This window comes from Eleutherodactylus coqui, chromosome 12, assembly GCF_035609145.1.
Source record: "Eleutherodactylus coqui strain aEleCoq1 chromosome 12, aEleCoq1.hap1, whole genome shotgun sequence".
Taxonomy (NCBI): domain Eukaryota; kingdom Metazoa; phylum Chordata; class Amphibia; order Anura; family Eleutherodactylidae; genus Eleutherodactylus; species Eleutherodactylus coqui.
The window spans coordinates 116808114-116831106 of record NC_089848.1 but is presented as its reverse complement, the minus strand read 5'-3'; the positions used below and the strand labels follow the sequence as shown (position 1 = coordinate 116831106).

Genomic DNA, 22993 nt, shown 5'->3' with positions numbered 1-22993 from the left:
ACGTTGGGCAGACTGCTGATCCAGGTTCCTAGCAGAAATGGCGGACTCCTCCTGGGCTTCCATAGGCTACTGCTCCCATTCATCCCCCTTTCTACCAATTAAATTAAACTCTGCAACTAAACCTCTCTCTAACCCCACCTCCCAAATCTTTAACCCTTCAAAATTTGTCCTAAACCCCCACAAACCATGTCATGGTGTCACTATGCTGCACCTGTTCTGTCCCTACCTATATAGTGATTACCATGTTTCCCCCAAAATAAGACCCTGTCATATTATTTTTTGCCAAAAAAAGAGGCACTAGGTAAGAGGGGCCTGTCTTACTATACTTACCTAGCAGGCTCGGTCCAGGTCCCTCCCGCTGCACTCTGGAGCTGCGACGTGCTGAGCCACAGCATTGATGACCAAATCATAAACCCCACCTCCACAATGCAATGGCTGTGATTGGTTCTTCAACCACTGCTCAGCCAATCAATGCAGTGCTCGATGAACCAATCATAGCCATCACGTTGGGTTCATGCTGCATTTACTGGCTGAGCAGCACTCGAGAACCAATCACAGCCATCGCTTCCTGGAGGTGGGATTCATGAATCCCATACCATAAAACACATTAGATATCATCTTGTAGATGCGTGGCCTGGAGTTCTACATGGTCACGGCGCTCCATGGTGGCTTCTAACACTGGGCATCATAGACAGTAATGGACTGAATGGCAGACACCAGACTTCAGTCAGCTGCTGCAGTCATTTACCATTGTTTCCCAGTTGTAGGATGACTCATTAATGAGAACCCATTGTGGTTTTCTCCTGCTGTTTTCGAGGCTGGGTAACATTGGTATCTAGTCTCAGCATTTCATGCAGTAGCTTCCTCTATTGCTTCCGAATAACTGTGGTTTGATTCTACAGGTATGTAACAGAGTTTGTAAACCTAGGCAATGTTTCAGCTCTACGAACTTTCAGAGTGCTGAGAGCTCTGAAAACTATATCGGTAATCCCAGGTAAGATGGCCCCGCCGCTCTCGAGCTCAGCTACTGCAAGTGCTTCAGTCTGTGCCCCGTTTTTCCCCTCTTTTGCTGTCGTTGTTGGATGAAGTTTTGCTATTGTTTGTGTGTGACTTTCCCTTATTACAGATATGCCACTGAGTTTGTGGACCTGGGCAATGTGTCAGCTTTAAGGACATTCAGAGTACTTCGAGCTTTGAAAACAATCTCGGTCATTCCAGGTGAGGATTGGGTTAAACACTAAGGCTGCTTATGTAAGCCCACATACCATTCCTATTAACCAAACTGATGTCTCACTGACAGTGTTTGACACTAAAGACTCTTGGGAATGGTTGTATGTCGAGAATGCGACTTGTCTGCAGAATGAATATTTTAAGCATTTTCGTATTGATGAATGCTGCAGAAAATCCAGTGTACCATAAATGATGGAAACTGTGGGAGCGCATGTCACGGAGCCATCAGTGTTAGCTGAGACGGGTTATATCTACAGCCCAACGCACCAACACTATTACATTTTATGCAGCATTTTGGAAATCCTAATTAAACATACTAAATTACAAAGTAATTGGACATCTGAGCAAGAATCAAAAGTGGTAATTATTACGATATGTCAATACTTAGTGCGGCTCCTTTGGCCCCAATGACATCAGACACTCTCCATGTCATTCTTTCTACTAACCTCTGATACATTTCATCTGGTATTCTGTAAATGTCTGGTCAGTTCCCTCAAAGAAGACGGACGCTGTTCATATTTCCTGACCCAACGTTCCGGTTCGTCCCCGAGATGTTCAGTAGGTTCAGGTTGGGACTCTGTGCAGCCGGTCCAATCGTGGGACATCCATATCCTCAAACCAATGTAAAACAGCGCTGGATCTGTGACGAGGCGCGTTGTCTTGTTGGAAGTATGGCCGACCATTCCCAGAGTATTACCACATTGTCAGCAGCACATTATTGTCTAGAATATCAGGGTTCACCTCCGTGGTCATGGTCCTTGTCACTACAACCAACAGACCGAGACCATGCCACATAACACATCCCTGACCATAACAGACCCTCCACCGTACATAACTGTTGGCACAACACACTCCGGTAGAAGGCGTTCCCCATCATCCTCCACACCCAGGAACGTCCATCTGATGTATAGATGGAGTAGCGTGATTTGTCATTGCATAGAACGTTTTTCCATTGCTTAACTGTCAAATGGCAACATGCCTTGCACCATTGTAATTGGGATGATGCATCTTCTTTGGGAGAACTCCCCAGACATTTATAGGATGCATGGAGGGAAATACCAGCTGAACTGTGTCAGACGTTGGTAGAAAGTATGTCCAAAGAGTATCCAATATCAATAAGCCTATTTAGTACCAAAATATGGAAATAAATACTACTTTTGGTCCTTGCTCAGGCATCCAATTACTTTTGGTAGAATAGTGTACATTGACACTTAATAAGTCTTGTCCTTTAGCATTCCACCTGCATTACTTGTTTAGCACTGCTTCTCAGGGTTGCTATATCACCGTGTGACCATGTCTCCTTTAATTGTGCATATACATTTGATATGGCCTATTTCGGTGGTGTAGACCAACACTTTTCCATTAAAAAGTGATCTTCTCCAAAAAGATGGCCAGTATGCGAATTACAGCATATCGTGGGACTGAAAATATGTTGCAAGAAATCTGGTCTGGATAAAAGGTGGTCTTCTCAAGGAGATGGTGTTTAGAGAAGTTCCACTGTATATGGGGGCCTCCTAACAGTACCCCAAAGGCAGAGGTTTCTTCTCACAGGAACTATGCAAATAAGCAATGGAACAATGCCTCCACAGCATGACTTATTGGAAGGTCGCTACTCTATAAGTCAACGTCTGACCTCTTACATGGCTTTGTTACATGACTAGGTATGTAAAGCAAACCAGAATATCCGTGTACAGACAGCAGTTTTGAGGTTCTTTCCCCTTATGAGTGCACAGTAGGGTTAGCCGGCCATTAATGCGACTCCAGTGGTGGGATGCTTCTCCCTGTAAAGAGCACCAAATTACGGCCCCAGAATCACGCTGATAGCCTCTCACCTAACCAACCAGAACCTTGTTGTGCACTGATGAGGGGCAAGAACCCCATGTATATTCATGGGTGTTCTAGTTTGGCTCATATCTTTAGTCATGTTGCAAGGACTGTTAAAAGGTGGAACACTGGCTCATAGGTCAGCGACCCGCCAATGGGAGCTGTGGAAAATTGTTCCATCACTTATTTGCATGGCTTTTTTTCCAGGAAGCATTACATGGCCTATAAACACAGTATATGCTAGGCTGAAAAAAGACAAATGTGCATCTAGTTCAGCCTGTTACCACCCCCTTGTTGATTCAGAGGAAGGCAAAAAAAACCAATGAGGCAGAGGCTAATTTATCCCATTTTGGGGTGAATTCCTTCCCGACTCCATAGTGGCAATCAGAACTCCTTACACCCTTGTGGTGCCCTCCACAATGAGAACCATGACCCCCTATTGTCACAAGCGATACATCCCAGCCCGACAGGTCCGAGTCTTAAGGCCCATTTAGACACAACGATTATCGCTCACAATTCGCTCAAAAGCCGTCCTTTGAGTGATAAACCTTGTGTCTAAACGTGCTGCCTTTGTGCACCGTTTGTTCATCGTTGATTTCTAGCAAGCTGAAAATCAATGATGACTCTTATCAGCGCCGCTCCCTGATTTTCTCAGCGGGCAGCGCTGATAGCATTCTTTCAGCTTGTATCCGCTGGGACTTCCCAGAAGCACACTGCTGATAACTACGAGAACAAAGAAGCTGTTTGCATATGCAAAACAGCTGCTTTGTTCTGAGTTATCCGTGGTGTCCCGCTCCGCCTGCATTTAACTCTTTAAGTAGCCAATTAGCTACTTAAGAGTTATGCAAAGATAATCGCTCAAAACTGTCAGTCAAACTGTCGTTTGAGCGATTTTGGAGCGTTCATCTTTCAGTCTAAATGCACCCTTAGGGACCTTTCACACGGAACAGGATTACACCACAGGATGCAACCAAATCCACAGTTGTGCAATTCAGAACCAAGATGCACAGGTCTAACTGCGGATTTTGATGCAAAAGTCAGGTTTTCGTGTATGATCACCCAAGGCAGAAAAGCTGCAGAAATTGACGTTGCAGAAGTCCTGCAGTATTACCGCCCCATATGAATGGACCCTTAGCGGCCCTTTAATACCGAACAGCATTAGACCATGCGGACATTTCTGCATCACAATGTTATCCCTATGGGGCTCGGACTCCGCACCTGTTAAAATCTGTGTCTTTATTCCAACATTGGAAGATTAATTCCACAGTGGAAAAGCTTTCTGTTCCGGAATTAAGGATGTCTTGCAGGAGAATCGGCAATTAACCCTTAGTAGTGCAAAATCAGGTGGGATGTGCTAACTTTGATCATCAACAGGTAAATGCCCTGACATACCGGAAAAAAACTGCTGGCAACATTGTGTTGTACGCTTCGTTGTGTCACCCCACTCACATCCAAGTGTTCCAGTGCGGGAGCTGCTCTGTGGAAAGCGTAAGCCTTAGGCTGGGTTCACACGGGGCGGACTTGCCGCTGAAATTCCGTGTGGAATTTTGCTGCGGCAAATCCGCATGCGGCCGCTAATCCTAGGATTAGCCACCCATGTGGACGAGATTTCTCAGAAATCTCGTCCACACAGGATGGCAAATCCGCTGCGGCTAAGCCGGCAGAAGCCGTCGCTGCAGCGCGGATTTGCAGACCGCAGCATGTTCATTTTTTCTCCCCCGCTGCGGCCGCGCTCTCCTCTATGGGAGCGCCGGCCGCAGCGGAAGAGCGAGCGGCCGGGCTGCTTCAAAACAGCAGCGGGTTTTGAAGCAGTGGTTCTCCCGGCGGAAAGCTCGCGGTTTTCCGCTGCGGCCTAACCGCGAGATTTCCGTCGGGAATCCGCCCCGTGTGGACCCAGCCTAATTGTTCTATCGCTAACCAGTTAAATGGTGAGATTGATAAAACTATTCATCGTGTGAAAGAACACAAATGTCCATCATGGACGTTAACAGAGCCAAATCCATTGTCAGCAGTAGGAATCGATCTCATCCCTTCCACGCGCTTCCATCCTGCGCTCGTATTTTTCACTGCATTTAGTTGTAAATTTCAGGAAATATGCCAGATAGTTAATAAATAGCCACCCGCTTTGCATATTGATCCTATCTTCGCATCAGTTCGCCGTGGTCATAGGAATGTAGCAAAGAAAGCCCCAACTTTGGACCAACTCTCACCGCCCCGTCTGTTCTCTGACCACATTGGTCCGTCTGACACCGGGGTCATTTATATGTGGACATTCCCAATGTGGGTGTCGGTTCTGTAAATCTCTAAAACATTTATTTCATGTGTCACCGGCAATTAATTTGACATTAAACAGTACATTAATGGTAACGGATATAGTGTGTTTGATCACTTGTGCCTCATGCCAGCTCCAGTATGTTGGCTGCACCACTTGTAGTTTAGGAGCGTGTATCAGACGTCATCTCTCTGATATACCAAACGGGGCATCCAGGAATGTTTCTGCAGTTTTTGCGTGTTTTTTCAACATACATGCCGGCAATTTTTTGATCTATGCGCGCTGCAGGCATTGATCGGGTCGGTCGTCCCATCAGGAGAGGTGACCACCATCAAAGGTGTGGCCAATACGATGCAAATCCTTTCTATTGTGTAAACGTTCTTTCTTCTTTTGACTAATAATAAACAATAATAAATAAAGAGAATTTTGAAGAAAAAAAAATTACTTGATAAACGGTCTGGATTGTTTGTTTGGTTTAAATAAGAGATTGGAACTGATTTTGCACTACGAAGGGTTAATTGCAAGCTGTTCTGTCTCCCGCATGACCTCCTTAATTCTGCAGCCGAAAGATTTTGGGCTGCGGAATTTAATCTTGCGGTTTTGAAATAAAGACACAGATTTTAACGGGTGCGGAGCTCAAGCCCCAAAGGGATAACATTGTGATGCAGGATGGTCCGCATGGACTAATTCTGTCCTGCATGAAAGGTCCCATAAGGGTGCGGTCACACAGGGGAAAATGCTGCAGAACCTCCGCCTTTTGTGAACGTGCCCTAAAACCCACCTGGACACCCAGGCCCGCAGACTTTGGGTAATAGAAGTCCGTGAGCAGCCCAATAAAGGCTGAGTGAAGAGCATGCAGCAGCTGAAGTTAGCAGGAGACCGAAGCGAACTCCTCAAACAATGGCCAAGTACTAGTTACCAGGCCCGCAGGCTGCAGTGAGGGATTCCACGTCTCTGCATTTGGCCGCACCTTGTTCTGCACGCTCGGCCTGGGGTAATTCCCGTCCCCCTTTTTCTCCTTGGGCCGCTCTCACACAGGCACTTTTAATAACGCTGTACTTTTTAACGCAGTGTTCACTATGTTTTCAGCTGTGTTGACTTACGGTTTTTGGCAGCACCCACATTCATCACAATGGGCGATACATCGTGTTGAAAAATGCTGAAACGCCCCCCAAAAAATCGACAGCCCTTGAAAAACGTGGCGTTAAAAACGCTCCTCTGAGAAGCCCCATTGAAGTCAATGTAGGCGTTTTACAGTGTTTCGCGCTGTGTTTAAAACGCAGCATTAAACGTTCAAAGAAGCGGTGTGTGTAAGGCCACTTTCACACACAGCATCGGCAAAATGCCGCGATCTTACAGCCGCGGTTTTCAACACACTCCATCATTGTGATGGGTGATGAGGTGCTTTAAAAAGTGGGAAAACGTGGCACAATAGAGCAGACAGCGCTCGAAAAACACGGACGTGTCTGCACAGCCCCATTGAAGTCAATGGGAGCGGTTTACCGCGGTGTTCATAACACTGCGGTAATCGCAGTAAAGAGCGCATGTATGAGCGCGGCCCCAGAGCGGCCGTAGTCACGGGATTATTTTTTTGTTTGTTTATTGGTTTTATTTATTTTTTTTTGAACTGAGCAGATGCGCCATATTTTTGCTGCGACTAAGAGCTGATGTGACAGCCCGAAATGCGCAGATTGTCGCACCGTTGCATGGTCTTCCTGTTGGGGTTTTAATATGCCTCAATAAAGCCATCGTTTATGGATGCCGGATCCTTTTCTTGCTGTGTTCGACCAGGGATTGCCTTTTTACCGCTCCCGGAACGGAGTAGAAACACGGAATCCCCTAATATTGGTGTGAACAAGCCCTAAGCTATTGTTAATTCTGCAAGATCTGCAGGCGGCCTGTGGATTTTGTTGCGAAATGTCCTGCGGTTTGTGGCGCACCGTGCGGCCTATTCCATCCCGCGTGAAAGGTCCCTAAATTGATTTTAGAAAGATCCCAAATTGCAAATCATGAAGAGGAAATGATGAGATGCATAGCGAAACGAAAGAAGTACAACTCTGTCCCTGTGTTCCCGGCCTCTTTCATCCACAGACTGTAAGGACTTGGCCCTAGTGACGAGTAATCACAGCAATTATTATAATGACATGCTCTGGACCTGCAGCAGCTCTGCTGGACTCAACCGCATCCTGAAGACAAGTCCCGTTCAGCCTTAGTGCTTAACATTTCTGACCTGCATGGAAAGGTGATAGGTCTGCATGATAAAACCATAGTTACAGATGTAGGAAAGTTTAACATGACTTCTAACGCACTATGATAACTTTCTGCGCCACAGTTTTTTGCCCTTTCATTAGCTTTACAATGGCTTGTGTCAAGAGAGCAATAGCTTTCAAATGGCTTAAGATATGGTTACCTGTCGTAGAAACTTATCACCATCAAGTTACACTTTGCTACACCTGTAAGTATCCTTTCTCAGGCGCTGGCAATCATATTTCACACACATATGGTGATGCCTTTTGCTCTAATGGGGATTAAACATTCTGCTTGGTGCATTAGGCTAGTTTCACACGGGTGTATTATAACACGTAGTACAGATCTGTAATGCAGACATGTTGCACATGATAATGCGCCCGTACGTCATCAGTATTGTCATTAGTATTTCATCTCTATTTACCGCTATTGGTTTTGTTTTCTGAAAGACAAATGTGGATCCATATCTACCCTATAGAAAGTAATACAAACGATGCAATTACAGAGCCAAAAACCGACTACAGTAGCGCATTCTCCTCCTGTCTATCCTTCTCCAATATGTTCTCCTCCTGTGTATTCTCCGCCTGTCTATCCTTTCTCCTATATGTTCTCCTCCTGTCTATCCTTTCTCCTATATGTTCTCCTCCTGTCTATCCTTCTCCAATATGTTCTCCTCCTGTCTATTCTCCGCCTGTGTATCCCTTCTCCTATATGTTCTCCTCCTGTGTATTCTCCGCCTGTCTATCCTTTTTCTATATGTTCTCCTGCTGTGTATTCTCCGCCTATCTATCCTTTCTCCTATATGTTCTCCTCCTGTGTATTCTCCGCCTGTCTATCCTTTTTCTATATGTTCTCCTGCTGTGTATTCTCCGCCTATCTATCCTTTCTCCTATATGTTCTCCTCCTGTGTATTATCCTCCTGTCTATCCTTCTCCTATATGTTCTCCTTCTGTGTATTCTCCGCCTGTCTATCCTTTCTCCTATATGTTCTCCTCCTGTCTATCCTTCACCTATATGTACTCCTCCTGTGTATTCCGTCTGTCTATCCTTTCTCCTATATGTTCTCCTCTTGTGTATTTTCCTCCTGTCTATCCTTCTCATATATGTTCTCCTCCTGTGTATTCTTCTCCTGTCTATCCTTTCTCCTATATGTTCTTCTCCTGCGCATTCGCTGCCTGTCTATCCTTTCTCCTATATGTTCTCCTCCTGGGTATTCTTCTCCTGTCTATCCTTTCTCCTATATGTTCTTCTCCTGCGCATTCGCTGCCTGTCTATCCTTTCTCCTATATGTTCTCCTGCGCATTCGCCGCCTGTCAATCCTTCTCCTATATGTTCTCCTCCTGTCTATCCTTCTCCTATATGTTCTCCTCCTGTGTATTCTCCGTCTGTCTATCCTTTCTCCTATATGTTCTCCTCCTGGGTATTCTTCTCCTGTCTATCCTTTCTCCTTTATGTTCTCCTCCTGTGTATTCTTCTCCTGTCTATCCTTCTCCTATATGTTCTCCTCCTGTGTATTCTCCGCCTTTCTATCCTTTCTCCTATATGTTCTCCTCCTGTGTATTCTCCGCCTGTCTATCCTTTCTCCTTTATGTTCTCCTCCTGTGTATTCTCCGCCTGTCTATCCTTCCTCCTATATGTTCTCCTCCTGTGTATTCTCCGCCTGTCTATCCTTTCTCCTATATGTTTTCCTCCTGTGTATTCTCCGCCTGTCTATCCTTTCTCCTATATGTTCTTCTCCTGCGTATTCTCCGCCTGTCTATCCTTCTCCTATATGTTCTCCGCCTGTCTATTCTTCTCCTATATGTTCTCATGTGTATTCTTCTCCGGTCTATCCTTCTCCTATATGTTCTCCGCCTGTCTATCCTTTCTCCTATATGTTCTCCTGCTGTGTATTCTCCTATCTATCCTTTCTCCTATATGTTCTCCTGCTGTGTATTCCCCGCCTGTCTATCCCTTCTCCTAGATGTTCTCCTCCTGTGTATTCTCCGCCTGTCTATCCTTTCTCCTATATGTTCTCCTGCTGTGTATTCTCCACCTGTCTATCCTTTCTCCTTTATGTTCTCCTCCTGTGTATTCTCCGCCTGTCTATCCTTTCTCCTATATGTTCTGCTGTGTATTCTCCGCCTGTCTATCCTTTCTCCTATATGTTCTCCTGCTGTGTATTCTCCACCTGTCTATCCTTTCTCATATATTTTCTCCTGCTGTGTATTCTCCGCCTGTCTATCCCTTCTCCTAGATGTTCTCCTCCTGTGTATTTTTCTCCTGTCTATCCTTTCTCCTATATGTTCTCCTTCTGTGTATTCTTCTCTTGTCTATCCTTTCTCCTATATGTTTTCCTCCTGTCTATCCTTTCTCCTATATGTTCTCCTCCTGTGTATTCTCTGCCTGTCTATCCTTCTTCTATATGTTCTCCTCCTGTGTATTCTTCTCCTGTCTATCCTTCTCCTATATGTTCTCCTGTGTATTCTTCTCCTGTCTATCCTTCTCCTATATGTTCTCCTGTGTATTCTTCTCCTGTCTATCCTTCTCCTATATGTTCTCCTGTGTATTCTTCTCCTGTCTATCCTTCTCCCATATGTTCTCCTGTGTATTCTTCTCCTGTCTATCCTTCTCCTGTATGTTCTCCTCCTGTGTATTCTCTGCCTGTCTATCCTTCTTCTATATGTTGTCCTCCTGTGTGTTCTTCTCCTGTCTATCCTTCTCCTATATGTTCTCCTCCTGTGTATTCTCCGCCTGTTTGTCCTTTCTCCTATATGTTCTCCTCCTGTGTATTCTCCTCCTGTCTATCCTTTCTCTTATATGTTCTCCTGCCGTGTATTCTCCAGTCTATCCTTCTCCTATATATTCTCCTCCTGTCTATCCTTCTCCTATATGTTCTCCTCCTGTCTATCCTTCTTCTATATGTTCTCCTCCTGTGTATTCTCCGCCTGTCTATCCTTCTCCTATATGTTCTTCTCCTGTGTATTCTTCTTCTGTGTATTCTTCTCCTATATGTTCTCCTCCTGTGTATTCTCCGCCTGTCTATCCTTTCTCCTATATGTTCTCCTCCTATGTATTCTTCTCCTGTCTATCCTTCTCCTATATGTTCTTCTCCTGTGTATTCTTCTCCTGTCTATCCTTCTCCTATATGTTCTCCTCCTGTGTATTCTCCGCCTGTCTACCCTTCTCCTATTTCTTCTCCTCCTGTGTATTGTCCGTCTGTATATTCTCCTCCTGTGTATTCTCTGCCTGTCTATCCTTTTTCCTATATGTTCTCCTCCTGTGGATTCTCCTTCTGTCTATCCTTTCTCCTATATGTTCTCCTCCTGTGGATTCTTCTCCTGTCTATCCTTTCTCCTATATGTTCTCCTCCTGTCTATCCTTCTCCTATATGTTCTCCTCCTTTGTATTTTCCGCCTGTCTCTCCTTTCTCCTATATGTTCTCCTACTGTGGATTCTTTTCCTGTCTATCCTTTCTCCTATATGTTCTCCTCCTGTGTATTCTCCTGTCTATCCTTCTCCTATATGTTCTCCTCCTGTGTATTCTCCTGTCTGTCCTTCTCCTGTGTATTCTCCTCCTGTCTATCCTTCTCCTATATGTTCTCCTCCTGTCTATCCTTTCTCCTATATGTTCTCCGCCTGTGTATTCTCCTCCTGTCTATTCTTCTCCTATATGTACTCCTGCTGTTTATTCTCCTCCTGTCTATCCTTCTCCTATATGTTCTCCTGCTGTGTATTCTCTGCCTGTCTATCCTTTTTCTATATGTTCTCCGCCTGTCTATCCTTTTTCTATATGTTCTCCTCCTGTGTATTCTCCTACTGCCTATCCTTCTTCTATATGTTCTCCGCCTGTGTATTCTCCTCCTGTCTATCCTTCTCCTATATGTTCTCCTGCTGTGTATTCTCCTGTCTATCCTTCTCCTATATGTTCTCCTCCTGTGTATTCTCCTACTGCCTATCCTTCTCCTGTGTATTCTTCTCCTGCCTATCCTTCTCCTGTGTATTCTCCTCCTGCCTATCCTTCTCCTGTGTATTCTCCTCCTGTCTATCCTTCTCCTATATGTTCTCCTCCTGTCTCTCCTTTCTCCTATATGTTCTCCTCCTGTGGATTCTTCTCCTGTCTATCCTTTCTCCTATATGTTCTCCGCCTGTGTATTCTCCTTCTGTCTATCCTTCTCCTATATGTTCTCCTGCTGTGTATTCTCCTCCTGTCTATCCTTCTCCTATATTTTCTTCTGCTGTGTATTCTCCGCCTGTCTATCCTTCTTCTATATGTTCTCCTCCTGTGTATTCATCTCCTGTCTATCCTTCTCCTATATGTTCTCCTGCTGCGTGTTCTCCTCCTGTCTATCCTTCTCCTATATGTTCTCCTGCTGTGTATTCTCCGCCTGTCTATCCTTCTTCTATATGTTCTCCTCCTGTGTATTTTTCTCCTGTCTATCCTTTCTCCTATATGTTCTCCTGCTGTGTATTCTCCTCCTGTCTATCCTTCTCCTATATGTTCTCCTGCTGTGTATTCTCCTCCTGTCTATCCTTCTCCTATATGTTCTCCTCCTGTCTATCCTTCTCCTATATGTTCTCCTGCTGCGTATTCTCCTCCTGTCTATCCTTCTCCTATATGTTCTCCTGCTGCGTATTCTCCGCCTGTCTATCCCTCTTCTATATGTTCTCCTGCTGTGTATTCTCCGCCTGTCTATCCTTCTTCTATATGTTCTCCTCCTGTGTATTCTTCTCCTGTCTATCCTTCTCCTATATGTTCTCCTCCTGTGTATTCTCCTACTGTCTATCCTTCTCCTGTGTATTCTCCTCCTGTCTATCCATCTCCTATATGTTCTCCTCCTGTCTCTCCTTTCTCCTATATGTTCTCCTCCTGTGGATTCTCCTCCTGTCTATCCTTCTCCTATTTGTTCTCCTGCTGTGTATTCTCCTCCTGTCTATCCTTCTCCTATATGTTCTCCTGCTGTGTATTCTCCTCCTGTCTATCCTTCTCCTATATGTTCTCCTGCTGTGTATTCTCCGCCTGTCTATCCTTCTCCTATATGTTCTCTTGCTGTGTATTCTCCTCCTGTCTATCCTTCTCCTATATGTTCTCCTGCTGTGTATTCTCCTCCTGTCTATCCTCCTATATGTTCTCCTGCTGTGTATTCTCCGCCGGTCTATCCTTCTTCTATATGTTCTCCTCCTGTGTATTCTTCGCCTGTCTGTCCTTTCTCCTATATGCTCTCCTCCTGGGTATTCTTCTCCGGTCTATCCTTTCTCCTATATGTTCTCCTGCTGTGTATTCTCCGCATGTCTATCCTTCTATATGTTCTCCTCCTGTGTACTCTCCTCCTCTCTATCCTTCTCCTATATGTTCTCCTCCTGTGTACTCTCCTCCTATCTATCCTTCTCCTATATGTTCTCCTCCTGTGTATTCTCCTCCTGTCTATCCTTTCTCCTATATGTTCTCCTTCTGTCTATCCTTTCTCCTATATGTTCTCCTCCTGTCTATCCTTTCTCCTATATGTTCTCCTCCTGTGTATTCCTCTTCTATGCTCTCTCTTTCTGTATATTCTCTTTCAGTATATTCTCCTTCTGTCTGTTCTCATTCTGGATATTCTCCTCCTATATATTTTCATCCCATTTAAGGTTAAGCAAACTGAAACAGTCAAACTCTGTTTCGATTCGAACTTTGCTGAAAGTTTGCTTCAGCGAAAACCTAAACCTTGAGCAGTTCGTCAAGACTGGACTTTCTAGAAAGAATGACTAGGAAAAAGAAGAAGAGAAAGGAGAAAGAAGGAAAAATAGAGGAAGAAAAAAGAAGGAAGAAGAAAAATGATTTTTTTCCCCTTTTTCATTTTGTTCTTCTTTCTTTTTTCTTCTCTTTCTTAAGTAACTTTGGCTTAAAACAGTCCAAAAATACTTAAATACACTCCTAAGTAACCCAAGAGTGTTGTACAGGGCTTTTTTGGCTTTTACCCAGTTTTAGGGTTATTGATGACGTTCCGGATCGGTTCGGACTAATTTGGACTGATCTGAACATTTTGCCAAAATTTGGTATACTGGCCAAAATAAACTTTTCAAAAGGTCACTAATGACTCATCTGTGTATACTTCGTCTATGTACTCTCCTCACTTGTGTTCTACCTCTGTGTATTCGCCTCCTGTGTATTCTTCACCTGTGTGCACTTCGTCTATGTACTCTCCTCACTTGTGTTCTACCTCTTTGTATTCGCCTCCTGTGTATTCTTCACCTCTGTATACTTCTTCTATGTACTATCAGCCCGTGTATTGTCCTCCGGTGTATTTTCCTCCTATGTATTCTACCCCTGTGTATTCGCCTCCTGTATATTCTTCTCCTATGTATTCTCCTCCCCTAATCCCAGACACTAATAGAAGTACTGGCTCAGCTACTAAAACATTTTTGACCCAAAATGCACAAGGTTGCTGGCTCTTGCTCCGTAGTGATGTAGATTGCCAACGCCTCGTAAGGATGATCCGGATAGAATCATTACGTTGAGGATGCTCTGTGGTGGAGAGTGGTTCGGCTTCTGTCTTTCTCTGCTCAATGTTGCATGATTCTAAATGTTTTCAATTTAGTGTCTTTTTAACGATTTTACTTATAATTGTGCTAATCCAGGAATGTGGGAAATGTTGGGAATGGTTTACTGTCATTCGGTCCTGACGTATTATCAATGTGTGACTGAACATAGGACTGAATGAGCGGGACAGATCTAGACATACAACAGTATTAGAATAGTTCAGCGTTGGACATAATCTCAAGTTGGTTCATTGTGAATATAGAGGATCAGCAATCTGTTGTGTAAACTGATGAGATCCAACAGAGGCAAATCATGCGCTTTGGTCCCCATTATGCTTTTGATTCTCATTCAGCCATCTGATACACAAAAGATGCTTTCCAATTAAAAATGCACAAAAATGCTCCTGTTATATCTTCAAGATCTGCCAGACTTCATTAGGATTCAGTACAAAACGAAACCTAATGGAAACGTTCTATCCATCGTGGCTTTTGTAATATGAAGGCCATGAAAGAGTATGAGAAAAGTTGCCCATATCTATTCTTTGGCTCTATCTGACCATGTAGGACCTGAGTATCAGGGGCTCATTAACACACATGTCCCTATACAACTGCAATGTGCATCACTACTCATGAGTCGCCAGGATAGGCAATCCAGAAATGGTGAATGCCTAAATGATTGTCAGTGTCAAGTAGATGTCTGACTGTAGCTGCCCTGAGGAGGTCCCAGACAATATAGAGGTCCATCAAGTTACAGTATTAATTGGCTTCTGGATGACCTGGAGCCCATAGCACTATGGACATTTGGTAATTGGTTCTGAAAGCTCCAAAATGGCAACACTAAATGATAAGAAATGAAGATTTAATAGAAAGGAAGCAGACAACTAATACTGTTAAAGCAAGTCTTACCTATAACAGAAAGAGCTGCTGGAGAGTGTAAATCACTTACTTTGTGGAGGATAGCAGCTTCTTCAGGGTCCATACAGAATTCACAGTATGCCACAAAGAAAGAGCCGCCCTCACCTGGTGTCCAAAGGAGCCAAATATCCAGGTACAGGTTACGGAGAGTATAGGACATTTATTGTCACACTGGACTATAGAGAGACGCTACTAGATAGCTAATCAGAGCATGCACTTCAGTAATACAGGTGCTTTATTAGCAAAATGCCCATGCTGATTGGTTGAATCCTCTTCCAGTCAATCACAAGTGTCTGGTAAAGAGTAGGAAGCAACACGGGCAGCAAATCTCATAGGACAACAAGAGGACGCAATGGTTGAACTTAGACTGAGCTGGAATGGATGTGTACACACTCAAAGTTTGGTAGATAGTTTCAATCTATTCAGACGTGTGCAAGGGAATGTCAAGCCAGAGATGCTGCCCAGCAAACATGGTGTGAGTGTTGTGAAGATGCAACAGGGCGCAGAGAGAAAGGAATGGGGTCCAGTGCGACCTTGATACGGTAAAGAATCTACTCCAAGCCAAAATGTAAAAACGTAACTTTTCAATTAAATCCAGCAATTGACGTGTTTCGAGGCAAATGACCTCTTCCTCAGAAAGCTGGGGGGGGGGGGGGGGGTGTTCACAATTGTAGCAAGAAGTGTGTCTTGTTGTGCTGTCCATAGTCACTTTTCTTTTTAGCAGGTGGCAAAACAGGACACTCTTATTGCTATAGTTATGTATGAACTCTGGTTTCTGAGGAAGAGGCTGTTTGCCTTGAAGCGCGTCAAATGCTGTATTTAATAAAGAGAACTCTAGTATTTACCCCTTGACTTTGAGTAGCTTCTTAACCCTATTAAGGGCACAACAGACCCCAGTAATTTCTCTATGTTTCCCGTTGTATTGTGTTGTTGATCTGGATGGTCTGTGACATTCTATGTTTAATGTGGTTTCACGTTACAATGGCCTCAGAATAAATTGATAACTAGTCAGTTGGGGGTGTTTCTACACAGTCTGACAATATAGAGACACCCCACCCCCCCACCCCTTACTGTGCAGGAACACAGGTCTTTGAACAGTAATGCCCCTTTGTCAATTTAGTCATATGTTTCTGGAAGGAATAATAGAGAAACGGCATAATATGGATTTCCAAGAAACAAGGGAAATACAAGTATTTAGTAGAACCGACATGTCAGGATTCCTGATTTGTCTTCTTTAGCTGTATCCCATATCTTACCAGTCAACATAGGTACTTGACCCTACCAATACTCTTATGACCAAATGCTCTAAAATCCCTAAGATGTGATCCACACTTTAGACCTATCAGAAGAGTGGATACTGCTCAGTGATGAGTAAACTTTTGAAAAGTATACAGCAGTGTTCGGGACTAGTGCTGAGCAAACTGAAGCAGTAGAACTTTGCTGAAAGCTCGCTTCCACTTTGTGCTGAACCAAACCTTTGGCAAAGTTCTACCCAGAACAGGGGGCTACTGGTTCAGTTCGCTCAACACTAATACTACGCGTGGGTCTACATAGTCTAACCGTGCAGTATAGCTGCCTACATGAAGCAAGCAGGGTTTTCCACCATAGAATCCCTCTTGTCCCCTTGAGGCAGAAATCTTGATCTTCCCATACTCTTCTACACTTCCAAATAGACCATCTAAGAATTCCTACCATAAGGAACGCTACCATAGCCCTGCTAGATGAGACATCTTAGAGACTTCTTATTTGGCCATAGAACCCCCAGCTCTTCTGTAATGATCTATATAAGCAGCATTAATGTTTCTTTCTCTTCCCAAGGACTAAAGACCATTGTTGGAGCCCTCATCCAGTCGGTAAGGAAGCTTGCAGATGTGATGATTTTAACCGTTTTCTGCCTGAGTGTCTTCGCCCTGATCGGGCTGCAGCTCTTTATGGGCCACCTAAAACAAAAATGTGTTAGAAACTTCACTGAATATAACCGGAGCCTTTCTCACAACTTTTACTGGGACATGGATAACGCCTCCTGGTCATCCTACGATGAGTTCATCAACGATGAAAGTAAGTTTTTACTCCCATTTTCTTAATATCATTTTGTGCTAATGTAATATTGGTGTCATTGGTTGTTATTATATGAGGTTCATGAAATGCATCGGGTTCACCGTACAATACCAACATTCTGTGCCGAATACAAGCACAGCCTTATCTAGGAGGGGCTTCCTGCAGCAGTGTTTTATTAAGGAGTTCAATGTGACCTCGCTATAATAGAAGCTTCTTAGCTTCCTCTGGTGGTTGCAGTTTGGAGCTCAGTATTAAATAAGAAAGCTCTGCCTGCTATACAGATACTCACTGAGTGGCCCCATTATTAGAGCCCCATCTAGTAGCTTGTTGGACCTTCTTTGGCCTTTAAAACTGCAGCAGTTCGTTGTGGAGTAGATTTCACTTGGGGATAAAATTATTCTACAGGAATATCGCCCCCTGTGGACAGAAATCTGGGTGTTGTTGCTGGAAATTAGATGTGGGTCCTGACATGCTCTGACCAGCTGACATGAAGGGGTCATCGATTTATGCTGCATTTGTTAAATTCTGACCTCTATTCAGCATAGTGCAACAGAAATCTGGGTTCATCATTTGACCAGGTGTTGCTTTTCCACTGCTCAGCGACCCAGTTTTTGAACTTTTTTGCCCCCTGGAGTCTCGCCTTTTTGTTTCTCTTACATAAAATGGTGCTGGAACTGGTCATCTACTGTTATGGCCCATCCATGCGGAGGAACAGCGAGTTGTGTGTTTGAACATGTTAGTTGGAGCATCGGTTTCGTATCTGCCTACTCCTGACTATGCAGTCCTTATCAGAATGAATCCTGACATCCTCCTCTGACCCCTTTCGGCAAAGAGTTGTTTTCGTCCACAAGACCTTCTTACACTGAATGCTTTTCTTCGATCACACCATTCTTGCTATGCTCTCCTCACCATTGTATAGGAAAACCCCCACGCGACTGGCAGTGACATCCCGACCCCAGCTAGTCTAGCACCAATGACCTGGCCTCATTGGAAGTCGCTCCGGTCGCTGGATCTTCCATCTAATGTGGATTCACACTGAAACTAATCCACGGAAAACCTGTCATGTGATTTTATCCTGCACTCCGGGGTCACGGGGAGAATTATCAAGGTCGGGCTCTAATAAAGGAGACAATCAGTGTATATGCATGTACAATTAATCAGCACAGAAGTTTGGACAGATTTAGATTAGCATAGTAATCGTATAATATTGAAAGTGGGAGGGGCAATCACTTTAAAGACAATCTCGTCATTATTCGTATTTGTTCTTGATACATTCCGCTTGGAGATGAGTGAACGTACTCGTCCGAGCTTGATACTCGTTTGCGTATTAGCGTGTTCGAGATGCTCGTTACTCGAGGCGAACACAACGCGATGTTCGGGTTACTTTCACTGTCATCTCTGAGACGTTAGCGCGCTTTTCTGGCCAATAGAAAGACAGGGAAGGCATTACAACTTCCCCCTGCGACGTTCAAGCCCTATACCACCCCCCTGCAGTGAGTGGCTGGCGAGATCAGGTGTCACCCGAGTATATAAATCGGCCCCTCCGCGGCTCGCCACAGATGCGTTCTGACAGAGATCAGGGAAAGTGCTGCTGATGCCGGAGCTGCTATAGGGAGAGTGTTAGGAGTTATTTTAGGCTTCAAGAACCCCAACGGTCCTTCTTAGGGCCACATCTGACCGTGTGCGGTACTGTTGAGGCTGCTTTTTGCAGTGTTGCACTTTTTTTTTTTTTTTGTATATCGGCCGTGCAGAGCATTGTGTCCGCAGTCTGCAGTAATTTTACATAGTCCAGGGCCAGTAGTGGTGAGGCAGGGACAGTGAAAGAGATATACTGTCTATATAGGCAGTGGGCTTTTCCAAAACAATTTGTGAAAAAACATTCTATTTGGGCTGCCTGTGACCGTCCTGAGTGTACTGCGTCTCTGCTGGGGGTAGTAGTCCTAATTAATATGCAGCCAGCTAAGTGTTACAGCAGGCTTGCGCAAAATTCTTTCCTGGCTCTGCTGTGCATTCCGTAAGCGAAGTCAGCCTCCAACCACAGGCCAATAAGCGGCACATTTAATTACAGCGTTCTGTTTCTGCACTACTGGTAATACAGCATGGGAGGGGTAGGGGTAGGCCTAGAGGACGTGGACGCGGGCGAGGACGCGGAGGCCCAAGTCAGGGTGTGGGCACAGGCCGAGCTCCTGATCCAGGTGTATCGCAGCCGACTGCTGCGGGATTAGGAGAGAGGCACGTTTCTGGCGTCCCCACATTCATCTCACAATTAATGGGTCCACGCGGTAGACCTTTATTAGAAAATGAGCAGTGAGAGCAGGTCCTGTCGTGGATGGCAGAAAGTGCATCCAGCAATCTATCGACCACCCAGAGTTCAGCGCTGTCCATTGCTGCAACTCTGAATCCTCTGGCTGCTGCTTCTCCTTCCTCCCAGCCTCCTCACTCCATTACAATGACACATTCTGAGGAGCAGGCAGACTCCCAGGAACTGTTCTCGGGCCCCTGCCCAGAATGGGCAGCAATGGTTCTGAATCCTCTCCCACTGGAGGAGTTTGTCGTGACCGATGCCCAACCTTTGGAAAGTTCCCGGGGTCCGGGGGATGAGGCTGGGGACTTCCGGCAACTGTCTCAAGAGCTTTCAGTGGGTGAGGAGGACGATGACTATGAGACACAGTTGTCTATCACTCAGGTAGTAGTAATTGGAGTAAGTCTGAGGGAGGAGTGCACAGAAGATTCGGAGGAAGAGCAGCAGGACGATGAGGTGACTGACCTCACCTGGTTTGCTACGCCTACTGAGGACAGGTCTTCAGAGGGGGAGGCAAGTGCAGCAGCAGGGCAGGTTGGAAGAGCCAGTGCGGTGGCCAGGGGTAGAGGCAGGGCCAGACCGAATAATCCACCAACTGTTTCCCAAAGCGCCCCCCCTTTTTGCCATGCCACCCTGCAGAGGCCGAGCTGCTCAAAGGTCTCGCAGTTTTTCACTAAGAGTGCAGACGGCAGACGAACAGTGGTGTGCAACCTTTGTCGCGCCAAGATGAGCCGGGGAGCCACCACCACCAGCATGCACAGACATATGATGGCCAAGCACCCCACAAGGTGGGACGAAGGCCGTTCACCGCCTCCGATTTGCACCGCTGCCTCTCCCCCTGTGCCCCAACCTGCCACTGAGATACAACGCCCCTCTCAGGACACAGGCACTACCGTCTCATGGCCTGCACCCACACCCTCACCTCCGCTGTCCTCGGCCCCATCCAGCAATGTCTCTCAGCGCACCGTCCAGCCATCGCTAGCGCAAGTGTTGGAGCGCAAGCGCAAGTACGCCGCCACGCATCCGCACGCTCAAGCGTTAAACGTGCAAATAGCCAAATTGATCAGCCTGGAGATGCTGCCGTATAGGCTTGTGGAAACGGAGGCTTTCAAAGGTATGATGGCGGCGGCCCCGCGCTACTCAGTTCCCAGTCGCCACTACTTTTCCCGATGTGCCGTCCCAGCCCTGCACGACCACATCTCCCGCAACATTGTACGCGCCCTCACCAACTGCCAAGGTCCACTTAACAACGGACACGTGGACAAGCACAGGCGGGCATGGCCACTATATCTCCCTGATGGCACATTGGGTGAATTTAGTGGAGGCTGGGACAGAGTCAGAGCCTGGGACCGCTCACGTCCTACCCACCCCCAGAATTGCGGGCCCCAGCTCGATGCTGGTATCTGCGGCGGTGTATGCTTCTTCCACTAAACCACCCTCTTCCTCCTCCTCCTACGCAACCTCTGTCTCGCAATCAAGATGTGTCAGGAGCAGCACGTCGCCAGCAGTCGGTGTCGCGCTGCGTGGCAGCACAGCGGTGGGCAAGCGTCAGCAGGCCGTGCTGAAACTACTCAGCTTAGGAGAGAAGAGGCACACGGCCCACGAACTGCTGCAGGGTCTGACAGAGCAGACCGACCGCTGGCTTGCGCCGCTGAGCCTCCAACCGGGCATGGTCGTGTGTGACAACGGCCGTAACCTGGTGGCGGCTCTGCAGCTCGGCAGCCTCACGCACGTGCCATGCCTGGCCCACGTCTTTAATTTGGTGGTTCAGCGCTTTCTGAAAAGCTACCCACGCTTGTCAGACCTGCTTGGAAAGAAGCGCCGGCTCTGCGCACATTTCCGCAAATCCCACACGGACGCTGCCACCCTGCAACATCGGTTTAATCTGCCAGTGCACCGACTGCTGTGCGACGTGCCCACACGGTGGAACTCTACGCTCCACATGTTGGCCAGGCTCTATGAGCAGCGTAGAGCTATAGTGGAATACCAACTCCAACATGGGCAGCGCAGTGGGAGTCAGCCTCCTCAATTCTTTACAGAAGAGTGGGCCTGGTTGGCAGACATCTGCCAGGTCCTTGGAAACTTTGAGGAGTCTACCCAGATGGTGAGCGGGAATGCTGCAATCATTAGCGTCACCATTCCTCTGCTATGCCTCTTGAGAAGTTCCCCGCAAAGCATAAAGGCAGACGCTTTGCGCTCGGAAATGGAGGCGGGGGAAGACAGTATGTCGCTGGATAGTCAGAACACCCTCCTGTCTATATCTCAGCGCGTTGAGGAGGAGGAGGTGGAGGAACATAAGGAGGAGGGGGAAGAGACAGCTTTGCCCACTGCTGAGGGTACCCATGCTGCTTGCCTGTCATCCTTTCAGCGTGTATGGCCTGAGGAGGAAGAGGAGGAGGAGGATCCTGAAAGTGATCTTCCTAGTGAGGACAGCCATGTGTTGCGTACAGGTACCCTGGCACACATGGCTGACTTCATGTTAGGATGCCTTCCTCGTGACCCTCGCGTTAAACGCATTCTGACCACTACAGATTACTGGGTGTACACACTGCTCGACCCACGGTATAAGGAGAACCTTTGCACTCTCATACCCGAAGAGGAAAGGGGTTCGAGAGTGATGCTATACCACAGGACCCTGGCGGGCAAGCTGATGGTAAAATTCCCATCCGACAGCGCTAGTGGCAGAAGGCGCAGTTCCGAGGGCCAGGTAGCAGGGGAGGCGCGGAGATCAGGCAGCATGTACAGCACAGGCAGGGGAACACTATCCAAGGCCTTTGCCAGCTTTATGGCTCCCCAGCAAGACTGTGTCACTGCTCCCCAGTCAAGGCTGAGTCGGCGGGAGCACTGTAAAAGGATGGTGAGGGAGTACGTAGCCGATCGCACGACCGTCCTCCGTGACGCCTCTGCCCCCTACAACTACTGGGTGTCGAAGCTGGACACGTGGCCTGAACTCGCGCTGTATGCCCTGGAGGTGCTTGCTTGTCCTGCGGCTAGCGTCTTGTCAGAGAGGGTGTTTAGTGCGGCTGGGATAATCATCACAGATAAGCGTACCCGCCTGTCAACCGACAGTGCCGACAGGCTTACACTCATCAAGATGAACAAAGCCTGGATTTCGCCAGACTTTTCTTCTCCACCAGCGGACAGCAGCGATACCTAAGCAATACGTAGGCTGCACCCGCGGATGGAAGCATTGTTCTCTATCACCATCAAAAACGTGGACCTTTTAGCTTCATCAATCTGTGTCTAATATTCCTCCTCCTCCTCCTGCTCCTCCTCCTGAAACCTCACGTTATCACGCCGAACGGGCAATTTTTCTTAGGCCCACAAGGCTCACTCATATAATTTTTGTAAACAATTTTTATACGTTTCAATGCTCATTAAAGCGTTGAAACTTTCACCTGAACCAATTTTTATTTTAACTGGGCTGCCTCCAGGCCTAGTTACCAATTAAGCCACATTAACCAAAGCCATTAATGGGTTTGACCTGCCCTCTTGGTTGGGCATGGGCAATTTTTCTGAGGTACATTAGTACTGTTGGTACACCAATTTTTTTGGGCCCTCGCCTACAGTGTAATCAAATTAATTTTTTGCCCACCTGCATTAAACCTGACATTACCTCAGCTGTGTTGGGCAATGCAATGGGATAT

General features: G+C 46.3%; 1 protein-coding gene across 3 annotated transcripts in view; it reads left to right on the top strand.

Moving 5' to 3' along the window:
• Positions 1–22993, top strand: part of LOC136587207 (sodium channel protein type 5 subunit alpha-like) — a 509047-nt gene that overhangs the window by 175976 nt on the left and 310078 nt on the right. For 2 of the 3 annotated variants that reach the window (XM_066585757.1, XM_066585756.1), the window contains 2 exons: positions 1127–1218; positions 16805–17044. In XM_066585757.1, coding sequence (XP_066441854.1) covers positions 1127–1218; positions 16805–17044 — 332 coding nt within the window. Of the gene's footprint in view, positions 1–902; positions 995–1126; positions 1219–16804; positions 17045–22993 lie in introns of all 3 variants that reach the window. The other variant, XM_066585758.1, reaches the window with a different exon arrangement.